General features: G+C 42.5%; 1 protein-coding gene across 13 annotated transcripts in view; it reads right to left on the reverse strand.

Annotated features, from left to right (window-relative positions):
* Window positions 1-437: 437 nt before the first annotated feature.
* The window catches only part of LOC100342241 (WW domain-containing adapter protein with coiled-coil), a 100,555-nt gene continuing 76,555 nt past the window's right edge, over window positions 438-24,437 (reverse strand). For 2 of the 13 annotated variants that reach the window (XM_070055896.1, XM_070055897.1), the window contains exon 11: window positions 438-567. In XM_070055896.1, coding sequence (XP_069911997.1) covers window positions 564-567 — 4 coding nt within the window. In that variant the 3' untranslated portion in view covers window positions 438-563. Of the gene's footprint in view, window positions 568-4,722; window positions 4,993-7,281; window positions 10,249-13,613; window positions 14,762-24,437 lie in introns of those variants that run through there. The other 11 variants (XM_070055888.1, XM_070055890.1, XR_011381650.1 and 8 more) reach the window with 10 other exon arrangements.

The following is a 24,437-nucleotide window of genomic DNA, read 5'->3' on the forward strand; positions in this document are numbered from 1 at the left end:
TTGAAATCTTTACTTAATATATACTAAATTCATCTCTGTATATAAAGAGAATTGAAAATGAATCTTGATGTGAATGGAATGGGAGAGGGAGCGGGAGATGGGAGGGTTGCGGGTGGGAGGGGAGTTATGGGGGGGGGGAGCCATTGTAATCCATAAGCTGTGCTTTGGAAATTTATATTTACTAAATAAAAGCTAAAAAAAAGAAAAAATTGATAGCTAATAAGAAATTATAAATAGTATTTATAGTATTTTTATAAAAAGTGAATAAATACAGGTTACTTATGTGTGTTGCTGTGTTTGTTTTCTGAACAACAGTGTATTTCTGCAAGACAAAAAAGTGACTTCAGCTCTAACACATGTAGGCTACCAGAAAAGACAGGCATTTTGGAGAGCCTTACAAGAAATATTACAGGATATTTTTGCTTTACTTACCTTGTAATACGGTCAATGCTGACAATTTGCTTCTGGTTCCTTATGATCTCAATGGGTGCCCAAAGATGCTGGATAGCTTTTGTATCTGCCTGTTGTCTTTTTGTTAAGCATGCCCTGACCTGTTTACTTCTTTAGCTGTAGTGACAGACAAAAACACATGCAAAAGAACACCAATTACAAGATGAATTGGCAACATAGTGAGTAACAAGTAGGTTAATAACAGCCCTCAACTTGTATATTCATTGTCTGTCTTCACTAGGACATAGCTGGTATTCAACAACACAATTCATTCAGGATCACAGTACTTAAAATGTCAAAAGAAAGGACTCAAGTACAAAAACCACTGTATTTCTCTCAGAATTAGCAAATAATAGTTTACTGAAACTTAACATACTTAAATTAGGAAGATTCACATTTAGGGGCTGGTGCTGTGGCACAGCAGGTAAAGCTACCACCTACAGTGCTGGCATCCCATAAGGGCACCAGTTCAAGTCCCCGCTCCTCCACTTCCAATCCAGCTCTCTGCTATGGCCTGTGAAGGCAGTCGAAGATGGCCTGGGTCCTTGGGGCCTTGCACCCATATGGGAGACCCTGCAGAAGCTCCTAGCTTCAGATCAGCGCAGATACTGTGGCCATCTGGGGAGTGAACCAGCAGATGGAAGACCTCCCTCTCTCTGCTTCTGCCTCTCTGTTAACTCTGCCTTTCAAATAAATACTTCTTATTTTTTTAAATGATATATATTTAAGAAGTGGCAGACAAGAATACTAACATGACTTTTAACTTCAATGCTTCAATGAAGGTGCTTGCATCTCTATGAAGCAGCTGCTTAAATCAAAGAGGTCAGGCCCACATATACGATTGTAGAGTTGCTACCATAGATCAAATCTTCATTATTTTATACGTATGTTACTAAAAGCAAGGAAATCATAAGTTATTCCCTGCAATCAATTTCCATGTATGGTTTCCACTCATTAAAACACCACTAAACAAAACTGCTGCCAGGGACACACTACTCCCTGAGGTTATCATTTCCTGAAATCTTTGCATATCTACATTGGACAACTGAAATATACTTTGAGGACACAGGCATCAGCCTCTCAAATCTCAGTTGTACAAAAAAAAGGACAGCCCCAACTGTTTCGATTTCATTAGGACAAGAAAGGCATCCACATTCACCTTGGAATCATATATTTGATCAAATGTTCAGTGGAGTAACTCTTTTCTTTTTTTATTAAATTATTTTTAAAACCTTAACTGATTCTTTTTTCCACTTTTTAACCTTTTTTATGAAAGAAATCTTGAAAATTATTAGAATGATAGAATACAGCAGTAAAGTACTTGGCACATTACTGAGTTAGTAACTACAGGACGAAAACGTAAGGAACTAATTCCTTATAGGCATTCACTAAGGGGAGAAAGAGGAGGGGAACCATCCTCTTTGCAGCGGTTAGCCAAACAGTTAAGAGGCTACGAAGAGGCCTATGTAGGTCCAATAAGAGAGTGCCTGGGTTTAATTCTGGGATTCCAGCTTCCTACAAACATGGTTCCAGTGAGGCAGCTGATGCTGACTCCAGTAGTTATCTCACAGCTGCCCCACTTGGGAGACCTGAACTGTGCTTCAGGGCCTTGGTTCCCAGCTTCAGCCTGGTCATGTTGCAGGAGCTGTAGGAATACTGGGATTGATCCATCTATGGGATCTGTTCTTGTTTGAAATGGCGCATGCCTGTTTCTCTTCTTTCTCTTTTGAATAGTTTTTAAGACAGAAGAACAACCAATCCCTTCTCTGTTTTAACATCAACTAGTGCTTATTTTAAAAAATCACACACACACACACACTCACACATCAATAAACGTAAGAGACCATACCTGCTGGTGGTCATGGTCTCTTGGGAGTCGACGAGGCTGTCTGCCCCGCTGATGGGAGGGGTGGTGTGTTGTTGGAGATGCCACCATACACAGCTATGGGGGCGCTGAGAAGGTGGACATGGCTGGGAGGCCACTGGTGACCTTGGCTCCATGTGGCTAGTAGTCCATATGCTCCTAGTACATGCTACCAAATGCACTGTGGCCTCAAAACCCATCACCACTGCCCATCCAGAGGGGCAGGCGGATGAGCTCCCGCCCAGCATGGGCCTGAAACCATCCTTGTTTGAGGGGCTCTGGAGCTCCAAGGAAGGGTGCAGGCTGGCCAGTAGAAGGCTGCAGAGCAGGTGCTACAGGGAGTCTTGGCAGATGGGTAGACACAGGCATCCCTGCCTTAGTCATCGCTTAAGCTGAGGTGGAGGTGGGAGGGTACAATGAGAAAGGAAGAAGAAAGAGAATCTTCTGGACATTCTTGGTCGGTGGGCCCAGTGGCCACCTGAGGCTCTGCCCCAAGGGTTGCCAGGTTAGGAGGCATTGTACTGGGCGCTACCCTTGATATCTGAGAAGGAAGGACAATGGCCCGGGGCTGCGGAGGGCCTTCTCGCCAGTCAGGAACCTGACCTGAGTCAAGCCACCAAAAGCCGTGTCTCTCCAGAAGGTGGGGTACCAGCCCACTGGCCTCCCTTGCCTCCAAGTCCAGGTCCAGGTCCCAGGAATGTGAACCAAGAAAGGCTGCTGTGGGACTCACTGAAGTGGGTCCTTCACTGTAGCTCTTGTCGGGGTCAAAGGAGGAGGTGTTCTGGTCGCCAGCATCCCAGGAGCCTGAGCCTGGCCAGTTCTCCGGACCTGTTCCTCTGAACTGTGCGCTGGCCAAGGAGACAGGCCAGCCCTTTCCACTGGCCATGGGCAGCAGGAACATCATGCTGAACTCCAGGAGGTCACTGAGCACCTTGTCTGAGCCCACGGGTGCTATTATCTGGGGGTGTTTCATTCTCCGGTGGTTGCAGCCAGTGCAGGGACCAGGGCAGGCTCCTTAGACCTGCAGGGCATTGCTGGGCTCCCAGCTCCCAGAGTGCAGCGGCATGTAGCAGGGCTTCCCAGGACAAAGTGGCATCGCAGCCGAGCCCCCAAGAGTCACACGTGGGCAGCAGGGCCCGGGCCTCTTCCCCCATGCGGCCACTGAAACTGCTTCAGATTCCTGGTGTGGGAGCAGCCCCGAGCCACCTACCCAGGCCAGTCTAGCCTGTGCTTCTATGTCAAAAAGTAAGTAACAAAACCTGTCCCCAATACAATGTCACACAGTACTTCTCCTCTGGTTTTCTACAAGCAGTTAATATCCAGACTATACAATTATCTCAAAAAACCCAGGGCTAAAAAAAAAACCCAAACAACAACAACAACAACAAACAAACCCAAAAAAAACCACCAATTTTTAAACTAGGCTGAAGAACTTAACATACTCATATCAAAACAAGACATGCACATGTCCAATAGTTACATGAAAAATTCTCCACATCATTAATCAACAGAAAACCGGAATAAGATTATCATCTCACTCCAGGTAGAATAACTATCATGAAGAAAACAAAAAATAAAAAAGGGTGGCATGGATTTCAAGACAGGTGAAATTTTTAGTGTTTTGTGGGAAGGCAAATTAGCACAACCATTATGGAAAATAGTATGGGAGTCTCTCTAACAAAACGGAACTGAGCAAAATCCCGCAATTGCATTACTGGGCATACGTGCAAAAGATAAGACTTCAGTGCGTCAAAAGGATATCTCCATTCCATGTTTATGGCAGTGCTACTCACAACAGCTGAAATATGGAATCGGCCTATTACTGTGATTCAGGAACTGGATGTACACAGTATGATATATCCACAAAAGACACCAAGCAATGAAATGCCACCCAGAACATATAAATAATTGTGAAGAGTGAAGAGCATCAATACCACCAGATGGCCGCTCCTAAATGATTACATATGACAACTTCCTTTTCAAGAACTAGCCCTCTCTAACCTGACTGCCATCCTGTTTCCTCAAAAGAAAATTTTACGTATATTTAGAAATAGAATAAATTAGGTAAGTTTGTCTCCATTTTCATATGCAAATGTAATTTTAACTAAATTTTTCAAAAATTTTAGTTAGCATTATCATTAAGCCTTAATGCTAACATTGAGCAAAATAGGAATAAATATGGCTTACATTGGAAAAATCATTTACTGTGTGATAGAAGCACCAAAACCATTTGTAAATTCAGTCTGCATAAGCTGGAAAGAAGGAGTAATGCAGGAGGGCTGTAATAGATTCCTCATGCCTTCATTTAATAATAGATTCCTAACATCTCATCAACAACCCCTTCTTCAATGGAAATGCAAGTAGGAAAAAATGTTAAATTGGAAATTCTGGGGCCAGCGATGTGGCATAGTTGGTAGGGCCACCACCTGCAGTGCCAGCATCCCATATAGGTGCTGGTTTGAGTCTTGGTTGCTTCACTTCGATCCAGCTCTCTGCTATGGCCTGGGAAAGCAGAAGAGGATGGTCCAAGTCCTTGGGTCCCTACACCAACCTGAGAGACCTGAGGGAAGCTCCTGGCTCCAGATAGATGCAGTTCCAGCTGTTGTGGCCATTTGGAGAGTGAACCAGCAGATGGAAGACTTCTCTCTTTCTCTGCTTCAGCCTCTCTGTAACTCTGCCTTTCAAATAAATTAATTAATAAATATTAAAAACAAAGCCTGAAATTCTTATTCTCCATGATATTCATAGGCTTTTTTGCCTTACAAAGCCTACTGTTTGAGTTCTCCTACTAGGCATATGTGTGTCGTCTCCCTGAAATTGAGTATAAGCCAACCTACTTGAGGATTAAGGCCAACCCTCAACAGACCATACATTCCATTTTCTAAACTACATACAAATTTCAACATTAAAGTAATTTAAAATATACAATGGCTACCTTTAATTCAAGAAAGCTAACAGTATATACATTATGTACCTCTCAATGCATACTAACCTCTGTATCTATGGTTTCAAAGTTATCACAATAGCTTAAACATAATTTTATGACATCAGGGCCATAGAAAAAAATCTCAAGATGTTTTAATAATTTAAGTAAATATTTATCTTTGCCCTTAATATGCTTTCTTTCAAATGCTTCTACAACAGGTAAACCTTTAAAAGGGAATCTATGCCAATGGTTTTCATTCTATTTCAAATTGTATCCACAGGGTAAAACTCCAAATGAGATACATTTTCTATCCCAGCAGCAGAGTCTGGAACTGTTCTGTATAAAGTAAGTGAACTAAATGTTTGCCAGTAGTGATTGGAAATCTGTGACAGGTATCAATGTAGACCAGACAAACCAGAACGAGCAAGAATGGTATGGCAAAATTCTTGGTAGTTTGTCAAGACAACCTAAAATCAGTGCTACAAATGAGGCATAGTGGGTCTATGTTACTTAGCTGCAGTAGGAAGAGGCTTCATGACTGTCACCCAAGGTTTACTTCACTTTTTGAGAAAGAAGGACGCAGTTTTAAAATCAGAGCCATTGATCTACGTTTTCTCCAAGTGAAATACCATGTTGATATTTTAGAACCTAACGTTATTTAGTTACACAATTCTGACATCAAACACCATGAGGTTTTATTTGAATTTAATGCATGACTGCATTCCTTAATTGATTCATTTAAGCACATATTCAGGCCTATCATGTCACTACCTTTAGCAGGCAAGAGAGATTCAAAGATAAATCTGACATGTGGTCCTTGCCCAAAATGCTTACTTTGCAGTACAATGAAAAAGTGTGGAGGCAAATTCAATGCTCTCTGTTAACCGATGCTCTTGAAAATTGTGTTTTTAATTAAGAGTGCTCTTTTAAATCTGGTGCATGATGTGGCTCACCAACATCCATTCTTAGTTTCATTACTTAGAAGTATGTAGTTTAAACAGGTCTGTTTGTCCTCAGTTTTTAAAAAATGATCCATATCTCCTCCCATACTTCCTTAAAAAAAAAAAAAAAACTTCTCCAAAGGCTTGTTGATATTCATTATATACAGCAGTATCCCGTGAACAAGTCCTGAATGCAGCTTGTGCAGAATAAACAATCCATGGGGGAGCAAACACATCTGACTTCTCCTCAGAAACCAAACAAGGGAAAACTGACTGGAGAAAACTATTTTAAGCATGGAGAGAAAAAACTACGAAACTGAAATCTGGTATCCTGAAACTTGTTTTTCTAAAGTGAAGAAGAAATAAGTGTTTGGCAGGTAAAAATTGTACGTTTTGTTGCCAGAATACAATCTTGCAAGAAATGCCAACAGTTTTCTGGAGAGGAAGAAAATCATATAGGTCAGAAATTTGGATCTACATAAAAAGGAAGAACATGAGAGAAAAAAAGAAAAATAGCAGTAAAATATAATTTTTCTTATTTTTAATTTACTAATGGGATTGCTGAAAATAATGATAGCAACTCATTAGATTATATATGATTTTTAAGCTATATATATACAATACATACACAAAAATGGCATACATAATATTCATATTTACATATTACATGTGTATATATTTTTCTATCACTGAAAGGAAAATATGCATGAGGGTTGAAGGAATGGGAGGAGATGGGGAATTTTTTGTTATTATGAGGCACTCACAGTATCCAGGAAGCAGAATATTTGAAAATAGACTGAGATTAGCTGTAAATGCATGTTGCAAACTCAAGGGCAGCTACTAAACAAACAACATCGAAAATGTTACAAAATGGAGCAGGCATATAGTCCAGTGGTTGGGAAACAAGCATCCTGAATGCCTGAATTTAATCCTTGCCTGCAGCTCCTGGATCCGATCTCTCTCTCCCTCTTTTTTAAAATGATTTATTTGGAAAGAGGGGTGGGGGGGAGAGGGAGAGGGAGAGGGAGGGGGAGGGGGAGAGGGAGAGGGAGAGGGAGAGGGAGAGGGAGAGGGAGAGGGAGAGGGAGAGGGAGAGGGAGAGGGAGAGGGAGAGGGAGAGGGAGAGGGAGAGGGACATTCCATCGCTGGTTCTTCCATCTGCTGAGAGGCTGAGGTTGGGCTGCAGAGTCTGAAGGAAAGTATGTCTAATGAGGTGGAACAAATGTAAAGTGAGGGCAATATGGAGGCCAAGGAGAGGGAGGCCAGGACGGAAGCCTACAAGGTCGTTGAATCTGGTGTAGTGCACAGAAGGGAAGGTGAGGCCATGATAGAAGAGTTGGCAGGTGAAGCACAAGTGGAGGACTCAAAGGAGGGTAAGGCTGCAGTGGAGAAAGAGGACAATAAGACTGGTGTGGAGGACTAGGAGAGACGTGAGGCTATCATGGAGGTCCAAAGGAAAGGCTTGTGTTGAGAACCACAGTGAAGGCTAGGCTTAGGTGGATGACTATAGGGAGGGTAGAACTGGTTGGGAGATCACCACAAGGGTTATTCCAGGGATGAGCCACAAAAGGAAGGTGAGGACAGTGTCAAGGAATAGAAAGAATGCAAGGCTGGCATAGAGAATGAGGAGGGTGAGGGTGGCATTGATGAGGAGGAGGGAGAGGGTGGCACAGAGGATGAGAAGGAAGTTGGAAGTCACAGTGCATACAAACAGTGCAAAGCAAGGATGGAGGCCCACAAGGAAGATGAAGCTAGTGTAGATTACCACAGGAAAGGTGAAGTTATGGCAGATTTGGTGGATGAAACCCTTGTGAAGCGCTAGAAGAGTGAGGCTATAGTGGACCAACAGAAGGAGAGTAAGACTGGAGTGCCATGGAGGACCAGGGGGAAGGTGAGGCTGGTACTGAGGACCAGGGGAGGGTGAGGCTGGTGTGCAGGGCCAGGAGAGTGAGGGTTGGCTGGAGGGTCAGAAGGAAAGTGATTGTAGTATGGTAGCCAGAAGGAAGCTGAACCCAGTGTGAATTACAAAGGGTGGGAGGCCAGGATGTAGGCCCCACAAGAGGTTGAGGCTGGTGTAGAGTACCACAGACAGGTTGAGGATATGGTAGAAAACTGGAAGGATGAAACGGATGCGGAAGTCTAGAAGAAGGGTGCAGTTGTAGCAGGGAAACAAGGGAAATGCAACGGAGGTGGAAGATGAGGATAAGGTGTGGTTGTTTTTGTGGACCAAAGGTAGAGTGAGGCTGGCCTTCACAAGAGGGTGAGGCTGGTGTGCAGGACCAACCGGGATGAGGAGGCTGGTATGGAGGTGGGGAGGAAAGTGAGTCCGATGTGGTGGGCCAGAAGGAATGGGAGGATATATAGAGAGGACGGAGTGGGAGGCAAGTATGTAGGCCCTCAAGCAGGTTGAAGCTAACAAAGAGTAGGAGGGATGGTGGTGCAATGGTGGAAAACTGGGTGGATGAGGGTCCGGTAGATGACTAGAATGTAAGGCTGCAATGGAGAAAAGAGAAGCAGAATGAAGGCATACACAAATTACAACATTTTTAATGACATATGAGAGTAAGTGATGCAGTTGGGAACCAAACTCTGGATTGAAATCCAAATTCCATACATTACCAAGCACCACTTTTGATTCAATTTCCTGCTAATGCACATACAGAGGCAGTCAATGTTGACTCAGTCATCGGGTTCCTTTCCACCAATGTGGGAGGCTTGGATTGAATTCCCGTCTCCTAGTTTTGTCCTGGCCCAGCCCAAGCAGTTGCAGGCAGTTGAGCAGTGAAGCAGCACAGGAAAGAACTCTGTTGGGATTACTTTACCAAGCAGTTCTGACCGAAGTGATTTTACCAAAAGATCTCCATTGCTTTAGAAATGGACCTGATAGGAGCTGGCACTATGGCTTGGTGGGTTAAGCCACAGCCCACAATGCCAGCACCCCATGGGAGCACAGGTTCGAGTCCCAATGCTCCACTTCATTCCAGCTCCCTGCTAATCTGCCTGTGAAAGCAGCTGATGAGGGCCTAAGTGCCTGGGTGCATGCACCACTTTGGGAGACCCGAATGCAGTTCTAGGCTTCTGCATTTGGCCTGGCCTAACCCTTTCCATTGTGGCCATTTGGGGAGTGAAATAGCAGATGGAAGATCTCCGTGCCAACTCTGCCTTTCAAACAAACAAATCTTTAATAAAATGCACCTACAAGACCTGGTTCTCTGAGACCAAATGTTTTACGATAGTCAGTTTCAGTATTTCCCGATACCGATCAGCAAGTAAGCGTTCTGTATGTTGAGGAAATGTTTAGTTCTATTTAATCACCTCCTTCCCGAGTTTTTCATTAATAAAGATTTACATTATATCCTTCAAATAATACCAATAAATAGAAGTTTTGTGCCAGCAGCAACTTCGATGTTGCCAAATCAGTACTTACAAATCCTTGAGCCTCTAGCATTCACTTATGTGAATTTGACTGCTATTTGCTTTAATTCCTTTGATTGCTTCTTATTTGGGTGGAGTGCAATCTTACTATAAAGCAGAACAGATGATAATTATGTAAAACGTGAAGTTATAAAGACTGCCTAGCAGTTGAATAGTTAATTTACAGGAGTGAAAAGGCAGTGAAATACAGTAAACGACTGAAAACCAAAGTAGATTTTACAAAAACACTAACGCATATTATCAAGTTTGAATCCTCCCATGCTATCTACTCCTGCAAACGCATTAACTATATTCTGTTTTTAAAAACAAAGTATGAAACATCTGATATACACAGAGTCCATTCTTAATCTCAACTGCAAAATAGATTCTCAGCTTTCTCAAATCGGTAACACTTCCATAGGCCTTTTACTCACAACTGGGATTGTTGTCACTTCGCAGAGTTCATGACATGAAATTTAGGAAGTCAGAAGCTGTCCTTCGCAATTGTTTCCATAATGAAACAAGGTTTGGTTGCCCCACTGAAGGATCTTAGAGAGACCATCACTCTTTTCAGGCTCCTGATTCCAGGAACGTCTCCATGAACGGACAACGACAATATAATCCTTGGAATAACTCCAGCATCACGTCTCTGTCTAGAAATTTGAATTACCAAGTTTTATAAAATACTGATTCTAAATGCTGCATAGTCTCACAAGTATTTTTCCCATCAGCAACTGTGAATGTTACTTTCAAAGCCTACACTAAGACCCTGCAGTCAGATTTTTCTACCACTTCTTTGAGTAACTTCCCACATGTGTATGCAGACAACTGTATCATAGTACTTTGGTTGTATTCTATCAAAAGACTGTAATGCTCTTAATTACACATTGGAAATACTATTCACAAAACACCCATGGTGGCCTGTGTGTACACAATAATCATTTAGATTCCTACCACTCCTCATGAATCTGGCCACAACAATGACTCTGCTCTGCTCATCCTCCTTGACGGTAACACTCTTTAAAGACAAAAAATGTGGGTCAACATGAATACTGGGTGGAACATACGTATGGGGAGTTGGGAATAAGAACATTCACTGAGAAAGACTGAAAACAACTACAACATTGAAAAGAATGAGGCAAGAGGAATAGAAATCACATCCTTGATCTGAAAAATATTCATGACCAGGTGCAGAAAAGTCTATGTACATCTCCTATAATTTCCCCAGCACAACTTAAACATTTTGGAACTCTTAACTTCTTCAAAGCTGGAAAACAACAATATCTATCTCCTTTCCATTGTTAAGAATGACTTATACTTGAATGCTCTTATGATTTTTTTTAAAACCTTTCATGTTTCCCTCATAATATGCCAAGAAGAAGGTGGAACACTGATGGTTATGTGAACAGATGATTTACATAGTAGTATTCGAAAATGAAAACAGTCCTTTGGTTTTTATTTTGGTGAGCCTCCTCTGACACTCCTTTATTACAGAAGCACGTAGAGATAATAAAAGAAAAAAACAAAGTAACACTCTACAATCAGAATGCCTTGCTGTCTAAGATCAAGTTAAATGAAGAGAAGGCAGATCTATTACTACCTGAAATAACCTTAGTACAAACAGAACTGATGCTTCAGCATAAGATTAGGAAATGGTCCCAAAAACAATCTCCAAATTCTTCACTTTCGCATATCCAGAAGCCAATCAATGGAACCTGGCTTCATAAGAATAGCAGGTACAGGTTCCAACTTTGAAAGCCTTTACATGGTTTGGCTTCCAAGAAACTGGCATTAATTCAGAAAACCCATTCAACATTGCATCAGATGGCTAACAGGATGAATCTGGAGTGGTAGCAGAATTCACTGCAAAGAAGTAGAATTTTCTTCAGGCTCACTGACGAGTACATTTCTAGCATTAAAGAACAGAGATCTAAACACCAGGAGGGATTGATCTGTAATAAAGTTATCTAATAGTAAACTTCAAGTAAGTCAGTGATGGGATGATTTTGTAGCATTTTTGCACCATAATGTGTGCAGCCAAGGCCAAAGACAAGAAGGATCATCTCCCTACATTCCTAAAACTTAGACCAACCAATCACTGGTGCATTCTGCTTTTAAAAAGCTAACTAGTGGCCAAAATGACTAGAAATATAATATTCCAAATACAATTACTTAGTTTGATTATATCAGTTTCCATGTTCCTTTTACAAAGAGTCTCAAAATTTCCCACCAAAACATGCCTAATGGCAGAAGAACTAATGATGCAATTTGAAAGGACTTATCCATTATTATGGATGAGAAATTGAACCTGAAATGGCCAAGATGTGTCTAAGAGAACTAGTGTATGGTGAACTCAGGACTTGCCCAGGGCAATCTAACCAGACACACCGTTCTTAATCCTAATTACCAGTCAGTACTATGTGCTCCATATTTTCCATGACATTCTGTTCAGAAAATCACTTTGTCTCTAACATCATGAGTTTATTATCCTGTGAGTAAATGAATTCTTTCCTTCCTGGAACAATGCATAAATGATACTAAGGCTTCTAAGGCAGCAAGACAGCTGCCGCCTGGGCCTCTCCTAACACTGGCTCTATGGGGATCCAGCTGTGGTGTAAGAAATCACACCTACTGCCCATGTGGTGAGGAAGCGGAAGTGAGCCAAGTAGGGACACCACCTGGAGAAAGAAATGGTTACCTTCTCCCAACTTTCAACAGCCTCGTGACGAAGGAACCATCAGCCCAGCAACCACCAGACTATATACACAAGGGACTCCAAGTAAGAACCTCCCAGCTATCCCCCAAATAGTGGGAAATTAATAAGTACCATTTAAACCACAACGTTTGGGATGACTTGTTACACAGGGTTAGAAAATCTGAACAAATTTCTTTGTGCACCTAGGACTGCACTGTTTTTCAATATAGAGCCATCTAATTTACTGTGTTTAACGCTAGGCCTGGGGCTAATTCTGTTTCAATGAAACTGACACATGTTTATGAGCACATACTATGTGCTAGGCACTTCTAACACCCTATTGAACAAAACAAAATGTTTTGCCTTCTCAGAGAGCTTATGTTCCAACAACGTTTAAAACTATTAGAAATATAAGAGTACTCCATGAAGTTTGTGTAAAATGATATTTACATATTTACTTTGGTCATTTTTTTTCACATTTTGAAGTATATTGCATGCTTCTAGTCTCATTCCTGAGCAATTCACCTTTTTGATAATCAGCTTTGGAACACAACTTGTGCTTAAATTAAGTCTTTTTTTTAAATTGATTCTTTTGGAAGTTGATGTATTGCTGTTGGTGATGACGTTTTGATTCAAACTTGTATCTTGACTCTCCTGGTTGTTCCCAATCAGGTCATCATTTGGGGCAACATGCAGGTGCATTTTTTTAAATCCATGCATGTGAACTTCAGAAAGCTCATGGAAAATCCCCTGATGAAAAACCCTTGCCAACAGACAATATGGAAGGGTTGTTCTGTAACAGATGGGAATACTTGCTGTCTGCTAATTCTATTTTCTTGGAGGATAAATCATGGACCTGAGAAACAATCTTCTGATCATTTAGCCCAATCTTCCTTTTGAACCTCATGTTCTTGAGATCTATTTCCATATTGCTTTCCAAACACCAATTTATCAGCATTCCCTGACACATTACTAGTGCAAATTTTGTGTGAAAATGAGAGTAACGATCAGTAATACAAAGTAGATTCTGTCTGATACTGGATAAATCTGAGTGGATCTGGAGGTGTGGTTCAGAGGGTTCAGCTGCATTTGGGACACCAGCTTCCCATATGGGACTTAAGGTTTTGAATCCTGGCTCTTCTGCTTCTGATTCAGCTCCCTGCTAATGCATCTAGGAGGGTAGAAAACAACCCCAGTCCTTGGACTCCTGCCACCCATGTGGGAGATCTGGAATGGGTCCCTGGCTCCTAGCTTTGGCCATTGTGGTCATCCGGCAAGTGAATCAGTGGATAAAAAAATCTTTATCTATTTCTCTCTTTCTTCTCTCTCTCTCTCTCTCTCTCTCTCTCTCTCTCTCTCTTTCTCACACACACACATACACACACACAATTCAAGAAACCATTCCCGGGGTCCGCGCTGTGGCAAAACTGGTAAAGCCGCCACCTGCAGTGCTGGCATCGCACACGGGTGCTGGTTTGAGTCCCGGCTGCCCCACTTCCTATCCAGCTCTACGCTATGACTTCGGAAAGCAGAAGATGGCCAAAATCCTTGGGCCCCTACATCCACGTGGGAGACCAGAAGAAGCCTTGGATCCTGGCTTCGATTGGCACAGTTCTGGCCATTGCAACCCTTTGGAGAATGAACCAGTGTTCTCACTCTCTCTGCCCCTCTGTAACCCTAGCTTTCAAATTAATAAATATTTAACAATAACAAAGAAGCCATTCTTCAGGCATGTCCCCACATATAGCCTCAGACAAAGAATTACAAAAAGTTACAAACACTTATGCAAACACAAAAACAGGACATATAAAGCTTTGTAAGGGAGAATTGAATCCTAGTACATCAGAAAGTTTATTGTACTTGTAAGAAACATGCAGATCAAGTAAAAGTCAATATAAAAGCTTTATATTATATATTTATTATATAAAGACTTGGACCAATGGGCAGAGATCTCCGTGCCATCCAAAGATGTGACTATTGAAAGGTTTTCACAATTAAGGTGTTCAGAGATAAAAAGAAAATGATAATTGCAAAAAGCCATAAAATTAGATTTAACAAAGTAGATCGGGGCTAAATAGGAGACAAATTAAAACCAAAATTACATTTAGGCTTGGATAAAAAATGACAACTCTGCATGTGCATCTGTGCAGTATGAACAAATTTTAAAGCTTAAAACTTTACATGCTGGCATATATAAAACTAGCCCAGATCAAATTAAGTGGGACATTTGCAGGGCTAAAATATTAACTTAAGTCATATACATCATATTAAAAGCTATGCTAAACCTAAATCATTAATCCTAGAGTTTTAAAAAGGGAAATTTCATGAATGAACACTTAGTAGCCTTTATCAAGTCAGTGTCTCCTGATAACAGATTCAATTCAGGTACTTGTGTATTCAGCAGTAAACACAAATGGTTTTGATTAATTCCAAGGAGCAAGAGACAGCAGGAACAGGAACCAGCACAAAACCTAGAGAGAAGGCAGAAGGTCACAGAGAACCCTACTCCTTTCAACTTATCTCACTCTACATTCCTACTTCTCTAGCCATCCCAAACCAGAATGCATCTCTCCACAATCAACAGGCAGATACTTCTATGAACCTGGAAACTGTCTGCATAACTGCTCCTCACTTGGGCTAGCACTGAGGCACAGCAGAGTAACCACGGCCTGTGATGCCAGCATCCCAGAAGGGCACTGGTTCCAGTTCCAGCTGTTCCACTGCTGATCCAGCCTCCAGCTAATGCGCCCAGCAAGGCAGCAGATGTCTCAATAGTCGAGCCCTCCCACCAACACGGAAGACCTCAACGGAGTTCCAGGCTCACAGCTTTTGCTCTGGCGAGCCCTGGCAATGGCAATCATTTAGGGAGTGAACCAGTGGATGGAAGACCCCAGGCCCCCGTCACTCTGTCACTATCTGTACTGTGCCTTTATGTCTTTTAAAGAAATAAAAGCAAAAAACCAGTTTTCAAAAGTCAACCATTAGGTGCAAAAATTTTTTTCATCACTTTGCATCCTACCCAAAACACCCCAGAGAAACATAATTTTACTAGTATTAGTCTGCTTTTTGACTATTAGCCACACACACACACACACACACACACAGACTACAGAACAGGCCAGAACCTTGCAGAAGCTGCCAAGTGTCAGGTAGTTTCTGACATAGTTTCGTACAAACTTTGAAGTAAAGACTGAACAGAAAGCCTCGTGCTAACTGTAAGGAAAAGGGGACAGAGCAGTGCCTCCTCACACGGGGCACCAAATGTAAGGGAAATGGGTGCAGATCAACAGCAGTCAGAATAAAAACACTCACAGACAGACTGAATTTAGCCAAAGAAAAGAAACTCCCAGAGTTGGACAAACTGCCAGCGAGCACAGACTGGCAGAGGGCCCAGACCCCAGTAGGAAGGGCCTTTTTATATCTTAGGTGGGCTCAGGGTGGGTGTGGGTGGCAGTGGGTGGAGATGAGTGTCTCTATACAAGTTCTTCAAGTTTGGCCTCCTGGCTTCCAAACCTGGGGAAGAATGCAGGCAGTGGGGGGAAGAACAACAGGATGTAAGATGAAACTGGTCTCTTGAAAAAGGCATGAGCAACCAGAGCTTTTTTAAAATGGCTGAGGCATCTGTCCTTGTTCCATCAATCCTTATTTTGAGTATAGATAAAGAGGTGGGGCGCCGGTTTCTTTCTGGCTGCTTCCTGCTGATATGGGGCGTAGACGTGGGGCAGGGTATCTGCCTCGTGCTAACTGTATCGGACTGACTGGAGAAGGAGAGAGCAAGCAGCCTTGTGTTGCTCCTGCAGTCAAACCCTCCTGTAAGGGGTTTTGAAACATGTTAGTTGTACATGGTAGGAATGGCAGCAAATGATTATGAGGATAAAAAGACAAATCGGAAACACTGCCCATGGTGGGGACGATGCCGAAATGAGGACAATGGGGGATATAGGAAAGCAAGAGTCTCTGTCCAGTTCATGCAAAGACAGGTTTATGCCTGACTGCTCCATTTTCTGTAGGGTGTCTAACAAGCAGATTAGATACACAGGGTGCAAACCACAGGACAGAGTCATTGTTACAGGATCTAAGAAAGGAGGGAGTTTTCCCATTGAGACGCAAATGGAAACTGACAGAAAGGGTTCAGTAGTAATCAGGTGTGTTACGGCCAAGGAATCTGTGAGGTCCCGACCTGTGTGTCTCTTCACATGTAGCCCTGGATGAGACATAGTAAGGTAGGTGTGAACCTCCTTGGGGAAGACACCCCATTGACTTCCATCACCTTGCTGGCCGGGGAGGAGGGCTGGCCTGAATAGGAGGTTAGTATCAAATAGGTGGCGTCTGCCTTGATTGGTACTGACCCTAGGCTGTCCTCCTGATGGCGGTGGTTACTCTGGGAGCTGGGCAGAGGGAAAGGCTTTTTAGCCTGGGGCCAACAGGGTCTGTGGTTCTGACCCAGGAGTCCTTCAACCCCGAGGGCAGTTCCGCTTCCAGTGGCCTGGCTCTTGTCAGAGCCGACAGGTCTCTTCATGACAGCTACGTGCCCAATGCCCTGACTCCTCATTTCCTAAACAGGTGCTATTCAGGGATGGACTGGCCTTTTTGGGTCTTCTTAATGGCAGATCATGGTGTAAAGCGGCCATTAATTGGCCTGCCACCTATCCTTACATTGCTCCTGCTGCCTCACTCACTCCTCTTTCTCCTAGTCTCTGTTGAAGCAGAACACAGAAGCAGCCTTTAGGAATGTCAGCCAAGGGGGCGCTCAATCCCGTGCCTAATCTCTGGTGGCCTGAACTGGAAATCTACAGTCATAGGCATGTTACGACAATTTTCTTCCTGTAAGGTAAGATGATGCCAATGAGGACAGCTATGTCCTTCTATGTAAGATCAAAACATTAAGACCACCCTATCCAAACTGTCTAATATAAGGTCTAAAGATCAAACTGTACATCCTGATGAAGAGTCCTGCAGAGCAGAATCAGTTTCCCATCTTGAATAGACTAGAGAAATGAGGGAACAAGTCAGGCTTTCAAAATTGCTTACTGTCAGTAACTAAAATCCAGTGAAAACTTAGCAAACAATTTTAGCTGTCAAATAACTTATGAAAACATTTACCAAAGTTCCAATGCCTTCTACCAGTTTTAAGAGTACCTGTAGTTGGAAATACTTCTCAAATATCTAACACAAGAGTAACCTAATAAAAACAGAGAGCTGTTAATGAATTTTCCCATATAGACATACAATATGTGCATATATAAGACACAGTACAGGAGAGAATGACAAGCTAGACAATGGAGGGGAAAAGATGGGAGGCGACTAGACATGGAGCATTCATTGGAGCAAAGCTGCTCAGGACTTACCACTGCTCCTTGGTTTTTCTTTGACAGTTCTGCAAAATATATTATTAGAGATGGCTGGAGCAGAGGTTCTCTCTTTGTGCAAGAGAGAACTTAGATGTGAGAGGAGCAGTGTGAGATGCAGCTCCATTACATTACATTTTAGGATTTTCGGGCTCATAGGAGGTGGAAGTGACAGGTAGAGAAGACTATTTTAGTTAGGACAGAGAGGGGGGACTGTAAAGAGAGCAGGGGCTGAGCTTGTGGGAAAGAGTGGAGTGTGGGAGTGTGGGTGGTGGTGCTGAAGTCAGGCTTCACTGCATCTGAGCAGCAGGCAGAGTCCTTTCTTAAGCTCTTGTTGGGGGAGGTGCTGAGCACCAAATGGACCCCGAAAGGAGGGCAGAAGTGAGAAAGGCTCCTAGTTGGAGTTGACAGTGCATTGTCTTTGGAGCTTGGCATGTCTCAGGTGCAGAGCTTTCCAGAGCAATACACACTCTGCTAGCCTTTACACTCTTTCTACATCCAGGGGGAGGGACTGGACTGGCAGAGGAGACTGGAGGGGAGAGGTCAGGAAGAGAGGAAAGAGGCAGTTTTGGCTGCCGGTGACAGGAGTGGGGAGGAGCCAGACAGAGGACAAGGGTAAGGAGAGGGGCATGGTCCCAAGGCTGCAGCATCCTTGAGAGAACAGTGGAAGGGAAACTTGAGGGTGCGAAGGGAGATTCCAAGTGTTTCTCTGGTTTGTGGGCTTGGAATGAGAAGAGCTGACCTCAGAGGAGGCTTAATGAAGGGGAATCAGGTGGGTCGGCCAGACAGGAATCACCAGATGGACGCTTGGGAGGACCCTGGGGTGGGCAGGGAGGAGGGTCACACTCCTGTTCCAGGATCTCAGAGAGGATGGTATGAGGGAGGGGCGGAGAGCTTACACAGAGTTTTAGCTCCCTCAGGAAGAGCAGGAGAAAGATAATTCAGAGGAGAAGAGGCTGGAAGGGTGGTCACTTTCCTTGTTGCCAGTGGAGTGGGAAAAGGAGGCGCTAGAGAAAGAGGGGGAATGGAGTGAGCAAAAGCCTGTGTTCCTGAGAGGCCAGCTTATCAGGTGGGGGACAAAGGAGAGGTGGAGAGGCTGATGATTTAAGGGGCGGCTCCAGGCCTTTTTCCTCCATGAGAAATCAGAGTGAGAGTTGACCCCAATGGAGGAAAAAGGCTTGGAATAGGGGCTTCTGACCATTTGCCTTTTCTCTGTGTGAAGTTATCAAAATCTTAAGAGAATTTTGAAACAAACAAACAAACAAAAAAAAACCAAATTCACGCTAGGGTGGAATAATAGCTTTGTCTTTGTCTCCCCCTTCAGTCCCCAGCTTGTGCAATTCTTTTCAGAGGCAGGCTGGAAGGGAGTTGAAATTTGGAGCCCATGGATTAAGCAAACTATGGTCTGAGGGAAGAGGTTCTTGTAGCAGGGCTTCCCTGGGAAAGAATCACCTCAACCGAGAACTTCAGTCCTGAGTCCTCTAAGAGGAAACAGCGATAGAAACCAACTAAACACCCAGGCCCTCCGAGGGAGGATGAACTGGTCACGAGCATTGCCCCAGCAGCATGCGGTGAGAGTGACCTCTCTTACCAATCTGATGGGCTGAGACCTAGGTCCGATGTGGGCATGTAGTGATGAGATCAGGCAAAGGCTCTGGCTATGAATTCGCTCAAAATGAGAAGTGCAAGCAGGAGTGAGAAAATGTTCTGGAATAGGGTCTTCCAGGTCAGAAGGGAAAAAGGAGATTGTAGGAAAGAGAAGGTTAGGGGCGGGAGGAGACACTAAAAAGGGGAAGAATTTGTCCAGATGAAGGGTGGGGGAGTCACAGCTCTCATTCAGAGAATACAAGAGTGGCAGACTGTGGCAAGATGCTGGCCCCTCTCTCTACTTCTCACACGGGGCAGCAAATATAAGCAAATGGGTGCAGATCAGAGAAAAGACAGAATACGAACTCACAGCCAGACAAAGCTTATCCAAAGAAAATAAATCCACAGAGATGGGTGACGAACAGCTAGCACACAAGCATGCGTACACACACACACACACACAAACACACACACAAATACACAGCAGAGTGCCCAGACCCCAGTGGGCTGGACCTTTTTATATCTTAGGTGCACTAGCGGTAGGGGGGCAGTAAACAGAGATGAGCTTCTCCATACAAGTTTTTCAAGTTTGGCCCCCTGGTTTCCAAGCATGGGGCAGAATGCAGGGGGTGGGATGGAAAACACCATGTTGTGAGACTATACTGGTCCCTTGAGAGAAGGTTAAGGGTAACAGATACCTAAAATGGCTGAGGCTTCCGTCCTTGTTCCATCACTACCTACCTATGTCAAATATACACACACTGAATGTCTTGCTAATAGCGGGTAGAATCATCTCTGCTGTCAAGCATTAGTTCTACTGCTGGGCATTAGATGGCTTGGCCCCAGATTATTAACTCGACTACTTAATGTTTATGCAGATCACACTGTGAGTCTAAGTAAATGATGGTGAAGAAAACTAAGATAGGAATTCAAGCCAGGTATACGGCATGTATGGCAGTGATTCAAACTCACCCAGGATATGGGAGTGGAAGCAGAACTTGCAAAACAGGCATTCCAATATTGGGTGCCAGTGTCCCAAAGAATGACAAATGACTGTTCCTTGACACTGTACATCCAGTTGAATAAGAGTAAATCTAATAATTTAGGCATTAATGACCAAGCATTTAACTACCTGCTTTACAAGTATTACATATACAGGATTTCAGTCAAATTTGTAACACTCACAAGACAATATACACGAAAACTCAGGAGTGTGCCCAGTGTCATCCAAGTACAGGTACTCGGACTAAAACCTAACTAAAAGATTACTTCACATATTAGTTAAGGGTAAAGGTGGGTATTACTATTCCCTGAACACTAAAAGTACTCCTGGTCAGTCCTCTCAGACTGACACTGTCAACATCAACTTTCTGCTGACCCAATATGTAAATACTAAATACAGGTGTATAAAACACATTTTATAGAGAGATCTGGAAAGGTTTTATACAACCTTAGTACTTCATGGCATAAAAATTTCCTCCTATGGAAAAGTAGCAACTGACTCAATGACCGGATTTGATGTGATTTTATTTTTCCTCCATTCCCTGTATTGTCTAAGTCTTCTATAATGAATGTGCACTTACAAAGAATAAAATTAAAATGAGCTGTACTCTGTAGCTCAAGGTCCCAGCAATCCTGACCTTGCTTTGCATAAACAGAGTACAGCAGAAATCGGGCACATCAAACTTTCTTTATAGAACTACAAGGGAGTTGCGAATCTAGATAGCACACTCCAGAACTGCACTGTCCCAGCCAGTGGACACTACCAATCATGGGTGACATGCTGGACACACTACATGTGACGAGTCCAAGCTGAAATGGGCTGTAAATGCAAAATATGCATTGGATTTTAAACACTTTGGTCCAAAAAAAATGTAAAGAAACTCCTTAATAATTTTCAGCATATCAATTAAATGTTGAAATGATAGTACTTTGGGTATATTAGGCTAAAAAACTACTGAAGTTGATTTCACATCATTTTCAAATGAGGGTACTAGAAGTGAACAAGCATTTTGCACTAATTCATATTTTCACTGTAAAGTGCTGCTCTAGGACAAAATTATTCAAGTAAAGCCAGCAGCATGGCCATCAGTTGGGATCCTGTTCAAAGGCAGATCTTTGGGCCCCAGCCCCAAAGTGCCAAGCAGAATATGCATTTTAACAAGACCCCCGTTTGTTCAATATACACATTGAATACTGAGAAGCACTGTTAAAGAAAACCTGTATTTTCCCTATGTGTGACAATCTCACTATTCTTTAATTTATCTATTTATTAAAATGCTACAAGGGGTCATGACAAATCTAGACAACAAGAACACAAGGTGGATAAAAAATGCAAAAACAAATTTCATTACCATTACTTGTTTTGGTGGAGTTTCTATTCCACAGAAGATAACAAATTAAAAATAACAATCCAGTTCTACTCTGAACGCTTGTTTTAAAAATGCAAATTTGTGCAAGAACAGCTGCTGTATCATGGACTTTCAAACCAACCTATTAATGCACCAAGAACGTATCATAGTGTCCGTGCAAAACACCAGTATCAGTAGAAAAAGACTAAAAATCAATTAAAATACCATAGAGTGTCTACTGAGAAACAAGATGTTAGATGCCATAAACAAGAGTGTCAATTTGTTAAGTCAACAACAGGAGTCACTGTGCACATACTCCTCATGTAGGATCTCTGTCCTTATGTGCTGTACATTGAGATTTAATGCTATAACTAGTACTCAAACAGTATTTTTCACTTTATGTTTCTGTGTGGGAGCAAACTGTTGAAATCTTTACTTTATGTATGCTAAACTGATCTTCTGTATATAAAGAGAATTGAAAATGAATCTTGATGTGAATGGAAGGGGAGAGGGAGTGGGAAAGGGGAGGGTTGTGGGTGGGAGGGACGTTATGGGAGGGGAAGCCATTGTAATCCATAAGCTGTACTTTTGAAATACATATTCTTTAAATAAAAGTTAAAAAAAAGTAAAACAAAAAAGTGCTCAGACCACACAGTGGAGTTAAGGATAACATTGGTGCTGGCAAATCTAGATGCATATACGTAGAAGAACGAAAGCAGATCCGTATCTCTCTTCACATACAAAAATCAACATCAACTGAAGATACATCAAAGAACCAATTTAAGACCTGGCATTATGGAGATTATGAGGTTGCTGGAAGAAAACGTAAGGGAAACACTCAGACGTTGGTGTAGGAACAACTTCTTGGATGGGAACTCCGAAGCACAGGCAAATAAAGCAAAACTAAGGAAATAGGACCATATCAAACTCGGAAACAAAGGACGTGACAATTCTAGTGGAGAGAAATCCAGCAGAATGGAAAAAATAGTGGCAAACCATCTATCTGCAAGGAGTAACATCCCAAATATATATGCAACTTAAAAAAGTCAACAACAACAAAATCAATCCAGTTCAGAAATGGAAAAGGACTTCAACAGATAATTCTCTGAAAGAAGAAATACAAGGGGCAAGCGAACATATGGCAAAATGCTCAACATCTTCAGGCTTCAGGGAAATGCAAATCAAAACCACAATGAGATATCTCCTCACCCCTATTAGAATGGCTGAAATCCAAACAACAGAGTAACAAATGCTGCAAAGGATGTGGGGGAAAAGGAACACTTAGGCACTGCTGGGAGGAATCTCTGGGAATCAAATAGAAAGAAATGTTTGTGTGGATCAGTATTGATGCGAATACAGTTTGTCAAACTTTCTTTTATGCCTATGTGTGAAACTGATGGTTAAGAATGTTATCCTACCCACAATTTTTTTTATTTATTTTTTATTTTTTGACAGGCAGAGTGGACAGTGAGAGAGAGACAGAAAGAAAGGTCTTCCTTTGCCGTTGGTTCACCCTCCAATGGCCGCTGCAGCTGGCGCACCACAATGATCCAAAGCCAGGAGCCAGGTGTTTCTCCTGATCTCCCATGGCGTGCAGGGCCCAAGCACTTGGGCCATCCTCCACTGCACTCCCTGGCCACAGCAGAGGGCTGGCCTGGAAGAGGGGCAACCACGACAGAATCTGGCGCCCCGACCAGGACTAGAACCTGGTGTGCTGGCGCCACAGGCGGAGGATTAGCCTATTGAGCCACGGTGTCAGCCCACAATTTTAATGATCTATAATTACTTAAAGATTTACCACATACGGTTGAAACAATCACTTTTCTATTCAATTACTATTTACAGTAGTTGTCTATAGTCTCACTAAACTAGTATAACTTTTTTTTTTCGTTAAACTTATCTGGTAAAGTATTAAGCCTTTTTACTGCAATGTAATTTGAAAATTGGCTCAAAATCTAAACCAAAGAGAGAAAGAAAAAGGAGAAGGAAACACAGTGGAAAGGAGAAAGGGGGAGGAAGGAAGGCAATATCATTGTGTTCTTACAGTTGTGTCCACAAAGCACACTGAGTATGCTAAACACTAATGAAAAGAAAAGAAACACAAAGAAAACAAATGCACATTAATTTGTTCCCCATATAACTGCTTACCCATTTGCCAAAACTGCAGAAACTCAATATAGAACTAAGAAAATAAGGTACATTCAATAAATAACAATTATTGAAATGTATTAACTATACATAGGATATGTTAAAAAAAACTACACATAACATCACAAACCTCACACAGGACCAAAGCATTTTACATAAGGTATGTGTACACATGAAAAAGATGAAGATTATTTGCAGAGAAATAAATGTATGAAGGAAATGAAATTAAAACACGTTGTAAATTCCTAATTTCCTTTTAAAACTGTTACTAAACTGTAATGATTTTTAGAATTCAGAGGGGCAAGGATTTGAAATTTTGATTACCAAGCCAATTGACGTCACCTGCATTCCATCCTGGAAGTACCCAGGTTCAGTATCCACCTCCGACTCCTGACTCTAGTGGATTCCTATTAGTGTGGATGGAGAAGGCAGTTGTGATGGCTCAAGAAATCGGGTACCTGTTTCTGGCTCCTGAGTCTAGCTTCCTGTAATGTGGACCTGGAGGGCAGTGGATAGGACCCAGGTATTTGGATACCCATCACCCTTGCTGGAAACACGGAATGAATTCTCCAACCTTCAACTCAGCCAGGCTCAGGCCCAGTAGTTGTGAGAATTAGAAAGTCAACCAGCAGATGAGAACCCTCATTATGTCTGTTTCCTGCACTGTGTGTGTGTGTGTGTGTGTGTGCGCGCATGTGCATGTACCTGCATGG

The sequence above is a fragment of the Oryctolagus cuniculus genome, chromosome 13 (assembly GCF_964237555.1).
Source record: "Oryctolagus cuniculus chromosome 13, mOryCun1.1, whole genome shotgun sequence".
NCBI lineage: Eukaryota > Metazoa > Chordata > Mammalia > Lagomorpha > Leporidae > Oryctolagus > Oryctolagus cuniculus.